This window comes from Acomys russatus, chromosome 7 (genome assembly GCF_903995435.1).
Source record: "Acomys russatus chromosome 7, mAcoRus1.1, whole genome shotgun sequence".
Lineage (NCBI taxonomy): Eukaryota > Metazoa > Chordata > Mammalia > Rodentia > Muridae > Acomys > Acomys russatus.
The window spans coordinates 64,991,513-65,007,003 of NC_067143.1; the positions used below are offsets into that span (position 1 = coordinate 64,991,513).

Below are 15,491 nucleotides of genomic sequence, written 5' to 3' on the forward strand. Positions count from 1 at the left end.
AAACAAAGCTTTCCACATTACAGTTTTTGCTTTAAAATGCATAGCTAATGCTCAAAATGTTGCTTACATTGATATCTAATTTTTTAGATTTTTAAATTTTGATTTGTTATTATTTTAAATAAGTATTCTAATATTTCATTTTAATATCTACTATGATGGATGTTAGTTGTTATCATTAATGTAGTATGACTCATACAAAATCAGAGTCTTTGGGGTCTTTAATAGTTCCCAGGAGTGTAGAAGGCCTTGGAGATCTCAAAAGTTGAGAACAGCCCAGCAGTAGAAAGCTCTAGGCGGATAAAAGCTTAGAAAGTGCCTGCCCTAATGAGAGGTGTAATTATCAAGTATGTTCTATACATTGCCCAGATAATATCTCTTCCAGAAGATGGGAACAAAACCATTACTTGACTGTATTGAGTCTTAACACGTTCAGTGGGAGAAGTGGTAACGGGATTTTGCATTTTGAACTAAATACCTGTAAACAAACTTAAAAGCTCCAAATCCTGACCTCTGTCCTTAATAAGCATACTTTTTTATTTTTGTTTTTTAAATAATTTATTCAGATTACAACCCTATCGTTATCCCCTCATTTGTATCTTCCTATTCCTCCCTCCCTCTTTCACTCTATTCCCCTCCCCTAGGTCTGTGACAGAAGGGGACCTCCTCCCCCACCATATGGTCACAGCCTATGGAGTCTCATCTTGGTATCCTGCTTATCCTTTCTCTGAGTGCCACCAGGCCTCCCCACCAAGGGGAAGTGGTCAAACAGGGGGCACCAGAGTTCATGTCAGAGGCAGAACTGTGAGAATTTGTGTGGGCCTATAAGATTCAAGATGCTTTTTAAGTGGTGAGAGTAGGGACTGCCTTTGACTTAAAAAGCATCTTGAGTCTTGTAAGTCCGTGTAAGTTCTCACCATTCTTCCCAGTGAGAGTGCAGAGAAAATAAGAACCAGAACTAAGAAAGTTTTTATTGGCTTTTTTTTTTTTTTTTTTAATGAATTAAGCCTTAAACCAGTAGCTAGGCAACCAATGAAGTAGCCCTGACAACAGGGAAGAAAGAAGGTAATGGCTGCACTCAACCAGAGGCCACACCCAGCTCACAGGGCTGCCCACTGCTACTGGTTCAAATGCAAACTGCAGCACTTATAATTCCTCATTGCTCTCTTCTCATCTTACAGAGCTTTCCATTTGTGCACATTATTTTAGGAAAACACCAATGCAAGTATAACTATAGATACTCATCTCAAAAGGCTTGCAGGAATGCCTCTGTTTATGTGGCTTTATGTAGCTCACAATAGTGGCATGCTCATTAAAATGGATGTTTGGAACTCTGATATACATCTTGGTTCGGATTCTAAGTAAAACTATTCTCTCCATCTTCTGGAGGTGTGGAAAATAGATGATAGGAGAAGGCATGCTAGGGTAAAGTGGTCTTAAGTGGTCCTGGCTTCCTCACCTCTAAAACAGGAACAGCAAGGCCATCTCCTTGAACAGATTGTGAGACACTGTCCTTCATAGGTAGTGAGAGACACTGTCCTTGATAGGTAGTGAGAGACACTGTCCTTCATAGGTAGTGAGAGACACTGTCCTTCATAGGTAGTGAGAGACACTGGCCTTCATAGGTAGTATTTTGGAGCATAAAGCGCTTTTTCAGTATTGTTTGTCAGGTTGTGAAAAGCATTCTACGTCTTTTGAACTAACTGATGTGTTTTTGGTTTTTGTTTGGTTGGTTTTTGGTTTGTTTGTTTGGTTTGGATTTTTGAGACAGGGTTTCTCTGTGTAGCCTTGACTGTCCTAGACTCACTTTGTAGACCAGGCTGGCCTAGAACTCACATCGATCCATCTGCCTCTCTGCCTCCTGAACTAACTGTTGTTTTATAAACAACGATGATCACAGAGTCTGCCCCTTCCTGTGAAATCTCCACTGTGCTCCACATTCCTCCATAGTAGACTTTCTTGGAACATATTGACAGAGGAAACACTGCCACTGAGCATGCCAGTCAACTACAAAGACAATAATCCCAATTAATTGGTTCTGTGGACATTTGATTTGAAAACAGTAAGATCCTTCTGGTCTGTATAAGGAGTTCAGTCATCCCTCAGTTGGCCAAATAATTTGCTCTCAGCCTCCTTTCACTTCCTGTTGTGTGGCTGTATTGATTTCTGATTACACTCACCCTGTCATGCAATAGTAAATATCTGAACCAGCTGTAGAGATAAGAAGAAGCTGTGGCAACTGACCATGAAAAGCCGACTTTCTTGGGTGTTTTCCTTTCCCAATTAGAGGGGAAGGGCTATACACTGTGATGCTGATGATTTGAGCTTTGCAATGTCAGACTAGGTGCAAGGATCCACACTTGGAAAAACTGCAACAGTGGCTTTAAAGTAACCAGCAACAAGTTTACAATGTGACTCAGTGAGGAGCTTATCAGAGTCTTACTGTATTTGACTGAGGGGAAAATGCTATTTGGGCATAAGTAATGATTCCTGATATCAAACAGCAGGCTAAGTATTTTTAAAAAGAAAGCGTGTGTTAGAAATACACTAAATTAGAAGAAAAGAAACTTACTAGCCAACAACAATTCATAGTTGAATATTATTATCTTGTTGGCTACATCCAGATTCTACTAGGTAACTAGTGTATGGAAGTTCCCTGAGGGTGTTGGAAGGTCCCTGGAAGTCCCTGACGGCTTGGCAGGCAAAGATGCTTGGCAGAAAACCTAGAGACCTGGGCTCAGTCTTGAGAACCCGTGTTAAGGTAGGAGAGATCTGATTCTACAGAGCTGTCCTCTGACCACCACACACGGCATGCATGCCCACACCATCATGCACACACATCCAGTAAGAATAATAATTACAATTTAAAAACTTTTAAAGTTCCTTTGGGGAAAAAAAAAGGCAAACACACAGGTGACTTTGTGCTCAGCTGCCTGTTGGGGTCTTCTGAGCCTTCTCTCTGTTTGCAGATGCTGTGGCCCCAAGGCACAGGAGTTCCACCCGTTATCACACGGCAAACATTGTACAGCCCATTTATGAAGAAGGCCACCTGCCTCACCTCTCTCTTAGCCAGATGCCCTGTGTAGTTAGCTCTAGGACATTTATAAGCAGAGAGATTGAAATTCTGCGGTGGATTTTCATGACAAAAATACTTAGAATTGTCAGAACAATAAAGTGTGGTAAAGAATCCATCATGAGATGATGTAATCTCACTGGTGCCCCAGCACAGATGTGGCCGGCTGGTGCTCTTGGTGGGAAACGCTAACTTAGGGCCGAGGCTCAGCCTGTGCTGGCAGGACACTCACAGTTGGTGTGCAGATGCTTGTGGGGATGATGGGGCAGAAGCGCTCCCGAGGTGCCGTTACAGGCTATTGTCCCCACAATCTATGCATTTAGCCGACCCTGAAAACCCTGCAACAGCCACCCAGAGCAACTCCACTGGTGCCGTTCTGGCCGATCAAATCAGTGATGTCTCATACTGAAGTGGCAAAATAGAGATTTGCTCAATAAAGTGAAACAGATCATGAGTAAATATGTATTCCTACGGATGCACATGTGAGCCTATGTGTGCTATAAAAAACACACCTTTCCTGTTCCTGGGCCATAAATGCTAGCCCACACTGCTTATGCACACAGAGTTGTTTAATCACACCTGGTACAAACAAACAAACAAACAAACAAACAAAACAAAAAGCTCACACATTTTCAAGTCTGATTTAAAGGTCTTTATACCTAAAGAAAACTGGGCCAATAATTAAAGGCGGGCGATTTTGAAGCCAGATAGTAAAGTAGATTGGTCCAAATCCACCTGCTAGTCTTACTTTTTGACTTAGAAGAAAAAGTGAAAAGAAACAGTGGTGCCCCATATGGAAGTAAAGTCAGGAAATTAGGGTGGAGATCTGGATCCCAAGAGCAGCTGCTGCCAGGGGCTCTGGAGTGCTGCTCCAGAAGATTCTCTAACTGCAAGGCCACTAGCCTAGCAAGCCCAGAAATTCCCTCTAGATGCCAAACAAAGCCATGTCACACAAACCACCCAAGCCAGCGGGCGTGCTCAGGAGGCCTGGGATGCTATAAGCGCCCGTCAACATACATAGCATCCCTAAAGAGCATTGCAGTGTCCCAAGTTCAACCCCATGAAAGTTTTCTGCTGATGCAGTGAGTCTCTTCAACTAGAACACCACAGCTTCCTGGGTCTGTGGAAGCCTCTTTGACGCTTACCTTCTGGGACCCAGTTCCCCTCAGCGTGTTCTCAGTGTGTTCAAAGTCAACCCACATTTCTCATTTTTCTATCATATTTTTTTTTTCTGTTTAGCTTCAGATTTCTTCCTCTCAAATGAATTAAGAAAAGTCAATGGGGAATAAAAATTAATTTTTGGAATTTGAAGTATATCGTGTCCACATTTGACCTTCAGCTCCAACTGATCATAATAAATAAGGACATAGCATGCAAGCTATTCATTTTTGTTCAGTGGTCTATGGGTATGTGTGTGGCCTGCATTTCTGTATGGTGTGCCAGATCCTGTAGGTCGCTAATGACAGGCACAGTACAGCAAACACTGAGGGGAAAACCACATCTTTCCCAGGCTTTGGAAGCTCACCTCTCTCTGGAGATAATCTTCCTGGTCCGTGTGAGGCTTGACGTGTCCCATCATATTGCCAGTCCTACTAGCCCCACCCTGCCCTGCACCCCAGATGGCTCCTAGAGTGGTCCAAGGGTACAGCAGTAAGGCCGAGAAGACGAGCTATACATTTGCGCCCCTTGTCATGTGTCACACTGTTTCCTTAACAGGAAAGTCTGAGCCTTTATGCAGCTGTGAATGTGACCTTATTTTAAAATACTTTATAGATGCCATCAAGTTAGAGTAAGGTCACAATGGGTTAGGTGGGTTAGGAAGCAGACACACAGACAGAAGGCAAGGAGGAAAGACAGGAGGAAATGGGGGTGGAGCAGACATAAACCAAGGCTCCTGCAACAGTGGGAAGCCAGAGAGGAGTAGGGGAGGGGGTAGAGGGTGGGGAGGGGAGGGAAGGAGCGGAGACTCAGAGAGCTGCAGAGAGCACCTCTCACAAAGCTCTGCTGGGCACTGGCCTCCAGAGCCACACAAGTCAAGTCCCTGCTTCTCTACACAAGACAGCGTGTAGTCACACAGGAAAGGGTTACACCTGTGCTTCCCGTGCTCCCCAGCACACAGGAACACAAACAGCACCACACGCTCCCAACTTCTTTGGGAGCAAATAGAAAAGGCCTGCAGAGAACTGAGGAAAGCACACACTTTTATCCTAGTGTGCAAACTCTGCCACTGTATCCTCGCCACAGCTAACAAGGGTTGAAGCAAAGGGGAGTTTCCTGGCCTCAGCTCAGCACACTGCAGTTTTAGTTTACTGAATAAACATATAATGTTTTTAAAATATTTACTTAACAACGATTACTGTTGTCTATCACAGAATTCACTTGTCCCTCTACAGTAGTCCTACATTTAAAAGTAAATAAATAAATAAACAGATATTTTTCTCACAATTCAGTGCTGGGCAAGTATTTGTGTGTGTAGAAGGAATGAGTTATCCTATCAGGGGCAGCCCTCCCAGTCACCACATTTCCACTCTTCTCTAGGGGGCCAAATGGTCTTTCTCTGCATCAGTCATGTCTCCTTCACGGCCTGAACAGACCCAGTGTGTGATGGAATGGAGAGCCCACCCAGAGCCCATGTGGTCTAGCGAGCTTCTCCAAGGCTAGGACTTTTACCTCATGGCCTCTGCTACGCCTGCTCCTCTAACCCTCTGACCACACTGGCCTGTGCAGCCATAGCTCTCTCTGTCTGGAGTGCCTTCCAGCCGACTCCTGTGGCAACCGCGGCTTCATCCCGGTCTCTGTCCTGAGTCACAGCCCCAGACAGTCCTTACTGCCACTTCTCAAATGACCACCCTAAGCTGGCTTCTTCCCTGTAACTTGCTTTATTTCCTCTAGTTCCTGGGCATGTACTGACACTATTTGCCCACCTCTTTGTGGTCCCTGTCCCCTATCAGCCTGTGCTCTGCTTAGCTCAGGTATTTGCTCCGCACTCACGTGTGTGTGTGTGTGTGTGTGTGTGTGTGTGTGTGTGTGTGTGTGTATGTGTGAGTCTATCTCAGAAGAGGTGCTGGATAAATGATTTGCTGAATCAAAAGGATAAGAATCAAATGCAGTTTGAAACTTGCTCATTTTGTCTTTTACTTCTGATGGGAAGTATAGCATCAAATTTAACGGTGAGGCGGCCATTCACTTAACCACTATTGTGAACTCCTATGCATCCCTTTAAACCTTCTTATCCTCCATGCTTACTGTAATTACATAACTTGCAGTCTTTATTAGGCATCTCCTAAGTGCTTCAGAACTGGACAGAGATTCACCGACACACAGGGAAACTGGGTATGCAGAAGGCAACCTAAGTGCCAACCAGCAGGAATATGAGCATGTGACACTGGAAAGGCTTAAGTAAAGGACAAGCTGGGCCTCAAGCTGGAAGTCCAGATCTTTGGTAGCAGGCCAGGACCTGGAAGCCCTAATGGCAGAGGCTGGGGTGAAGCAGTGGTCTGCCCTGCAGGGGGGAGGGGTGCAGGGTTACCTTCTCACTCCTGCAGTTGCTCATCCCCATGTTGTTCATAGAGGACAGTTTCCCATCGACTCCATGCGGCTGCTGTTGCTGCTCCCTCTGGATCTGTTCTCGCATCTTCCGAGCCTCCTGAATGGCTTTCATCACCGTGTCCTGGTCCCCAAACAGGGCTGGGGAGTTGAGACTGGACAGGATATCTGTGTACACAGGGTGAGTTATTAGAGGTGTGTGGGGACGGGGTCTCCCAAGTGCTGGCTGTGTTCTCTGAACAAGGAAGGGGCACACTCCAGCACTCCAGGTTCTGTGGGTTGTTTTCTACTCTCCCACAGATGACTGGTCCTAGGTTCTAATCTTCCATGTACAGGACGTGCATTTGTCCTGCTTGTGCCTATGGCTCCTACATTCCAGTCCTAGATCTACTGGGAGGCGGTAACTGCTTTGTTTGTGTCTACAATTTGTGTGCAATCTTTCCTGATCTGTGGGGGAGGGACGGGAGGGGGTTAGGCAGAAAGGCAGCTGGGAGTTCTGTCCACATCCTCTGTTTATTTAGTGTATTATATGCAGGACAGTAGATTGAGGCCCAACGGAATGAGACCTGAGCGGGAACATGTGCACTCTGGTGACATCTGTGTGTGTGTGTTTATGTGTCCGCTGCAGGAGTGAGGGGGTGGGACAGAACACACCACGCTCTCCATGCTCCAAGAGCTGGCTGGTTAATGAAGCCTTCTCCTTCTCACGCTGCCTCGGTTATTTACCAGGAGATGACAACCCTGCCCCACCCCCAGCTCAGACACCCACTGCTCCCAGCCCTCTCCCCCAGGCCCCGCTCCCGACAGGGAAGCAGTATGTGTGGCAATGGTTTTCACATGAGCACAAATCCTCAAATCAAGTAAGAATAAACATTTTCTTCTATTATATTCCATGTAACCCAGGGGGGAAAAATGAAATGGAAACTAATTTTCCTCTACGCCTTGCATTTTACTCAGCTTAAATGAATACTTGGGATAATTTTTTCCATTTTTAGACAAAGGACAGCAATTATTTGATTACTGATAGATTTCAGCTGCTGTTGTGTGAGGCCCTATGTATTTCATCAAACATGTGTGTGACAGGCATGTATGCATACACCTCACAGAGACAGAGGAAAACAGAATACAAAGAAGTTCACACCACATGCCTTGTACATACGACATGTATGCATATATACATATATACATATGTGTGAGTTGAAAAAAGTTACAAAAACTGTCCATGAAAACATTTTTCAAAGTCAGTAACTTTATTATGGAATATTGAAAAAACATTTTCTTTTGTTTTGAAGTTTTTCAGCTAAAAAGACATTTTTGTGCACTATTATTTGCACAAGCTTGCTGACCCATACCGGATGCTTTTGCTCCCACCCATCTGGCTTCTGAGCTAACAAGCATGCTCCACTGCTGACAGGAGCGGGTCTGTGACGTCCAGCTCTGTCTCTGTCCCTTTGCATGCACATCCCAAGGAGCAAGCAAGACGTGAAAGTGGACACTGCACATGGCCCACGTTTTCGTTATGTTGGCTCTGTTTTCTCTCATGTCCCAACTCCCCAGACAGCAGCCAATGCTCACAGTGATGTGGTGGATGAGCAGCACTCCTCCCTGAGTGCCCCTGACAGGGAGGGAGAAGCTGTGGTTCCTGTGAGAGGAACCTTACCGGGAGTCAGACCCAGCTGCCATCTGTGTGCTGATGTCCCAGGAGTCAGTGAGGATCCCACACCTCACTGCCAGAAACCCCACTCACTCCCAGCCTAGCTGAGCTCACCTCCAACTGTGAGCGTCCTGAGAGTTGGGAGTTCTGGGGGGGTAAGTACTGGTTCTGCTAGCTCACACCGCAGGACTGGGGCCCGGTCAGTCCACCTGTAAGAACTACGCTGCCGAACTTATAAAAGCCAAGTAGACTTAAACAAGCAAGACTGGTGTGAAATTGTAATGAGTCTACCCACATATTACCATATCTAATTATAATAAGCAATAGGCACCGTGCTTCAACAACACAAGGAAGGGGACGTGGTAGAGAAATGGCAGGTCTAACGTCCAACTCCTTTGAATCTCTCTGCCTTTATTTGGAAACTAAGAGACACGAAGAGTCCGGTGACCCCACCCTCGATGTTTCTGCTCTGTTCCTGCTCATGGAGCTTTCCTGCCTTCGCTTCATTCAGCCCAAGCATGTGAACACACTGGGATCCACCTGTCATAGACCCTGGCAGGTGGACTGTTCTCTTCTGGCCTTACAGCGTGGCCCGGGAGCGACACAGACAACGCTATTGCCTGTTCAGAGTTTAGGAAAAACGAAGTAACTCCAGAGTCAGAACACTTTTCAAACAGGGGTGTGAAGATCCCCAGAGATCCTTGAAAATGCACACCAGAGGGCAAGAAAGAAAAGGCACATTGTGACAATGGCTTCCTCTGTGAAACCAGCTCTTGATGCCCTTACAGAATTACTTTTTGGGCAAAACTGACAAAACTCAGACATCATCTAAAAAATGGATCCTAGCAGGATTTGAGGCATTTCCCAAAAGTCCTAGTTGCCCAGGTACTAGGGTGGGCTCCGCTTCAGTGGAAAGAACCCCACAACCCTTCCCAGGGAACACACGGGACCTCAGGCTACCCACAGTGGCCCACTGGCCAGCCTGGTTTCTTTCCTAGCTCACAGGTCTCTGCCATTTACCTAGAGAGGATCCTCTCCCCAGGGTTCCTCCGATGGGGCTGGGGATGCCTCCCTTGTTGGGCAGGTTGACAGGGCTGGTTTTGCTGGCTGGGAAGAGGCTCTGGGTAGGAGATGTCGGGGACTTCACGGGCTCCGCTGTCTTAGGCCGGGATGAGAGATTCAAAGGCTGGGCTGTTGTTTCATCCTACAAGAGTTTAACATAAATAATTATTTTAAAAAAGACAAATGAAGCACATTATCACTTAGTAAGCCACAGTTATTTTACACCTCCGAGACAATGCCATGTTCTCCTACAATAATAACAAAAGAAGCTAATTATCTACCTCCTTGAAGATTCATCGGAAGGAACCTCATTAATTTCCCTGTGTTATGCTTCTATTTACATTAACTGTGTAGTTGGATCATTCTTTTTGCCAAATTAAAATCTGAATTAGCTCACATTACAGCTTAATTTTCTAATGTGTTTTCAGGGATCTAAATTAACCTAGGGCATTTACAAAGAATTATTTAAAATTTCAGTAGCTCTGTAGTGCTTTTGTGTTAGTGTCTCTGAAAAGTTCCTGTGACTATAAATAGTCCCTGCAGCTAATTTTTTAATATATATTTTAAATCAAACAATTCCAAGTGCTTTAGAGTGGAACCATGGGAAGCCATCTCCTGCTCTCCAGAGCCTCTGCCCTCGGAGTACCATGCCACACCACAGGCTTCTCTGTGGCTTTCTGGGTGTGGGTGTTCTTGTGGTTTATATTCTGGTCTCTATTCATGTTTAAAATTAATTTTTGTGAAGAGTAAACATACATTATAATTATGTTTTACATGCTATGCTATGTGCAATTTATTTTTTGTGCTTAAAGTGATGTCTTGTTACAATCTTTGCTACATATATTTATGGAATGTCTATTTTAAGGCCCGTATCCCTCTACACTGAGCCCAGTATTTTCATCTTTGGCTTGGAACTCTAGGTTAGCCAGTGACTTGAAAGTTAAGCAACGTGTTTTCATTGTGTCTCATTTACTCTACCATCAGAGAACTACAGACAATATTTCCATCATTTTAGACATATTAGATATGAGTATGTGACCCAAAGGTTCAGTGTTAAGATCTGCATTACTGAAATCTGAAGCAAAATCATCAGCAAATGTCAGATCTGGGAGGACACAGAGAACTCGCTTTCAATGACATGACTGAAAATATACAACAGGATCTGGTGACAGAACCTTCTCTTTCATGTAAACATGTGACCTAGCTGAAGGCTTATCTCTCCATCTATAAAAAGATGGCCATATACTAGGGACAGCACTGGAGGAGGAGGGGTGAGAGGAGGGACAGGAGCATGAGCAGCAGTGGCCATGCACCACATGCTGCACTGGGTACCTGCAGTGCATTAGGCCACGCAGCCACGGATGCCACCAGGAGGATGGTCTGTACTACTAAAGATTAACATATGAAGACATGAAAATCAAAACAATAAAAACCACTTTCTTAAAGCCATCCAGGGAGGAAAGAATTTGAATTTAATCTTACTGGACTCCATATTTCAACCTTTCTTTCTACCAAATGACCAGGGAAAAGAGATCATTCGTATATTAAAGTAGTGATAGTCTATGTTTGGGTTGTTGTTGATGTTGTTTGTTTGTTTGGTTTGTTTCGTATTTACAGGAAACAAGTGTTCTGTCACATCTGTGTTGCAATGCACTTTAATCTATATTTAGTATAGGGCATGTTCTGGGGAAACAAGATTACATCCACTATGAATATCAAAATTATCTGATGTACTAAATTAACTTGCTTCTTTTTGCCCTTAATTCAAAGGGTATTTAGACTAGTCACTTCCTTCACTCACACTAGAATCATAGCAATTTATATGCTAAGCATTTCATTCACGTTCCCCATGTTTCTTTTATCTGGGGTTTGCTAAGCTTTTAAAATGTCTGAGTTCAGAGTTTTTGTCCACTTAGAGAAATGTTCCTCCATTATCTCTTCAAACATAAGCCTGAGCCTTTCCTCCAGTTGTGTGTGTTAGACAAACCATATGATGTTGCCCCCAGGACTGGCAATCTTTCCTCTGTGTTTCACTTTATATAGTTATGTTCTGTGCCTTCAGTTCCTCTGTTTTTTTTTTTTTTTCTTCTGCAGGTGTCTAAACTGCCACTAATGCCATCCAGTTACTGTTCACCTAAAGAACTGCACTTATTACTTGTAAGTGCCTTGTCTTACTGTATTCATTTTTCTCCAATTTTCTTGAAAGCATGGAATTTATAACATCTTTTTCAGTTCTAAATATGCTCTAATTTATTATTTATAATTCACAATTATTGTCAAGATACTCTCAGTTGTAAATCATGATAGAGGGACAGCATCGGATTTATTGTCCAGGTTAAGACCTCACCCTGAGGACACGGGACATGATGATTAGACAGTGCTCTTCAGGCATATGTGCTAGGGGCCTGGCACAGCAATTCCCCAGATAAGAGAATTCTAAACTGGTCCCACTTGACTACCTAGAAGGACTTTTTGGAAAGCGGTACAGGGAGCTTGGCAGCCTCCCTGAACAGAGAATTCAGAATTTATGAATGCTAATGAAGACAGAACTTTTGAGGAGTACCAAGGAGGACAGACGTGCAGAGAGGGAGAGAGAAGGCTAAGGAGTTGCGGAAGACTGGCCCGCAGGGTTAGGTAGCTGAGCTCGGAACAGCAGATGCACGTGAGAAGGCGACGTGAGGATGAGAGTGAAGAAGGGAGGAAGCAAAATGGCTGCCTGTTCTTAAAGGACTGTGGATGGCCCACTCTCACATTAGCACAGTGAAGAGGTCTCTTGATATGCATGCAGGACATTAAGTAAAGTCCCTAGGAAGATGCTGCCTCATTATGGGGCTAAACTACCCTGAGATTCCTGGCTGTTTTGAAACTGGCTAACAAGTATGAAAAGTACATCCAGAGAGGCTCCAATGGTTCTGTGTCTCAGAATAGGCTAGATATTTAAAGAGACACAAACATTTTAATAGCCAACACTATGAAATTTAAAATGTGTAGTGTCTACTCGGTACTATGAGTTTAGACAGAACATGACAATATGAATAAGAGAAGAGAAAAATATAACATATTTCACACAAACATCATAATGGCACAGATGGTAGCACTAGCAGATACAAGATAGAAAATCAAAAACTTATAGGAGGCTAGGATGCAGGCAAACCACCATGTTACCAACTGAGAATATTTAATCTGAGAAAACATTTGTTCTTTCTGTGTAAGAATAGTGAAATTTTGTGACATTTTGGTAGGGCTAATTGTATTCCCCCTCCACCCAATCTAAGATAGCACAAGGTATTTGTCAGGAGACAGCCCGTAGGGACTCAGAGTGGCTTGCCAGACTGAGACATTTCTTGCTGTACGTAGAGATAATATGTGCTACCCACAGCCCAGCTCAGTGACTTTGGGTCTTTCTCAGTATGGAAGTATGCAGCCAGATACTTCCGTTCCAACACTGACACTACCTTCACTTCCTTCATGACCGCCGTGAGCACCCTCACTACACCGCTTACAGAGTGCTCATTACATGTTAGAGAAGACATGGCCTTGTGTAAGGCCCATAATGCTATAACTCCCAGATTACAATGGCATACTTTGAGGAGACGAAAGCCCTTTATTTCTGCTGCCTCCTGCAAACCTTGCTCGTGCTGTATAGGATGCATAATCGCACTCTAGACAGGGAAAGCGAGTGTAGTGAGACACATAGTGGATCTGGACGATCAAGTCTCCACAGTTAGGGGACTGAGTTTGCTCTCAGAGGTTCTTCAGTAATGGGAACATTCCATGTCAATGCTCACTTCATGTTTTGCCTTATATATCTCTGCTCACATGTATAGTATATGATCTAAGAAGTATAAGAAATGGGTCCTTTGTTGCTAACATAAAATAGTCAAGTCAAACCATACAGAATCCTTATGCCTAAGAATTTGCATGTGGTCAAGTGAGTAATATAAAATCTGTTGGCCCACAAAGCTGGAATGGTAAAAGCAGATAGAAACTTGGATTTAGCCAGGGAACACTTACTCATCCAGTAAAGGCTTGGTTTGGGGCAGTTCCAGTTGGCCAACTTAAATTACAAAATGACTTTTTCATGTTAAAATATTTAATACCCAAATAGCCTGGGTTGCTGGCGTTTCACATACACTTTCTCTAACAACTACGAAGAGACTTAGTCCTTGGGTTGAGCTGTTGTGCTGAGTTTTATTCACAAATAAGCTCTTGGGACATAAAATAATGTTTCTACTTATAATTCCTGTGTTAATTGTTATAGCTCAAGATTTTTAACAACTAAGTGTAATTTCATCTTTTTTCTCTAGAGAATCTAAAAGAATGGGTGGCATTAATGTAATATTTGGGGGTAGAGCACAGACAGGATGTCTTGAGGATACTCATGTTTTTGGTCTTTGATACTTGGAGTTGATTATTGTTGCGGGTTCTCTGAAATCTCAACCTTGCTATCTAAAAATCTACCAGAGTGAAGCTGCCTCAGTGACTATGAAGTGCCCAGCGGTGATGCTGACTGCTTTCAACTGCTTCTTACCTGCAGATTCCACAACTGCACAGGCTTCCCACGTGCCGTGTAGACGTGTGACAGCCATGCATCTGCACTTAGCACACCTCTCCAAAGCTATAGCCAATTACATACAATTGTTTCTCCAAACTCTGTGAATTTCTTAACTCAATATAGGAAGCAGACACAGTCCCTCCAGCCAACTTATAGGGACCAGATGCAGCACATATTTGAAGTGACTGGTCATTTCCCTTGTCACCAGGATGCCCTCAGGTAACCAGCGTGAGGACATTGACAAACCAGTTAAAGTAAGCATGCAACAACACTTCACCTAGGACTGAGAAAGCCCATTTATCCCGTCAGAATGACCTAACACAGAAAGCTCCATCAGCCAATGGCACCCTATTCCTCAACTCCTCTTTATGGCCAGTTCTGAAAGACAGGCCTCCACCAAACAGTGCCAAGTCCAGCATTAGATTCCCCTTGATTCTCTTTCTTATCTTTAAATAATTTATTCAGATTACATTCCGATTGTTATCCCCTCACTTGTATCTTCCCGTTCCCCCTCCCTCTTTCACCCTATTCCCTCCCCTAGGTCTGAGACCTCCTCCCCCACCATATGATCACAGCCTATCAGCTCTCATCCTGGTAGCCTGCTTCCCCTTCCTCTGAGAACCACCAGGCCTCCCCACCGAGGGGAAGTGATCAAATGGGGGGTACCAGAGTTCATGTCCTCTTTTAACACCAAAGAACTTACTCTGATACTGTGAGTGGGCTCCCACCTGCTTAAGGAACATGGCGAGAAGTTTTGCAAGTCTATGACAAAGACTGACAATAAACGCACAGCAATTCCTGCCAGTGAACATTAAAAAATGAAATCCAGACTCTGAAGGGAGAGATTTTTTGAGGAGTGAGCTTTCAGAGTTAGGTAAGGCTCTCACAGCATAGCACCATTGTTATCAGAAGGGAAACACCTGTTTCTCAACGCTCAATCATGACAGTCCCCATAATGAGGCCTGTTTGGGTTCTTTTATGTTGCTGTGTTCCAGCTGCGTGTTCCCAGCATAGCCCGGCTCACTACCCTTCTTACAAAGCAATTTTCCAAACCGTTTCCACAATCCGGCAAAGCAAGTACCTTAACTTGAGTTACAGGGCTGGTCCCTCTCTTTTCATTTTTTATCCCAGTAGGTGAGACCGCCCCTGCTGTGTTTGGAGGCTGTGGAGTTGATGGCATCTTTGCTCCAGGTGACACCTGCATGCTGGCCAGCTGAGCGGCATAGAGCTGCTGCAAAACAGAGAAGGCAAACGTCGTCGGTCTCATTAAATGCTGCTGAAACAGGTTTAAAAAAAAAAAAACTTACCGTATTGTCAGATAACATCTCTCACAGCCCTGCAATTTCTCCCTCACTCCTTTATTAAAGTGGAAAATAAGAAAGGGCAAGAAAATTCAGGAGGAAGAGGGCAAGAATAGAAGCGCGGTGCTCTGGCTATTCCAGCAGTGACACTGGGACAAGACTGGTCTTCCTACAACTCAGTTCCTCCAATTGTACTAAAAGGAGTTCAGCGAAGCAATCTCCAGCATCCCTTCTAGAGCCTGCAGTCACTTTACAAAGGTCTTTAATGTTCAGAGTGTCCACTCATTGATGAAGAAACTAACT

General features: G+C 44.2%; 1 protein-coding gene across 1 annotated transcript in view; it reads right to left on the minus strand.

Annotated features, from left to right (window-relative positions):
* Sox6 (SRY-box transcription factor 6) overlaps nt 1-15,491 on the minus strand; it is a 333,439-nt gene that overhangs the window by 56,474 nt on the left and 261,474 nt on the right. The window contains exons 10-12 of the mRNA XM_051149259.1: nt 14,969-15,118; nt 9,291-9,474; nt 6,600-6,784 (exon numbers count right to left, since the gene is read on the minus strand). Of these exons, the coding sequence (XP_051005216.1) occupies nt 6,600-6,784; nt 9,291-9,474; nt 14,969-15,118 (519 nt within the window). The remainder of the gene's footprint in view (nt 1-6,599; nt 6,785-9,290; nt 9,475-14,968; nt 15,119-15,491) is intronic.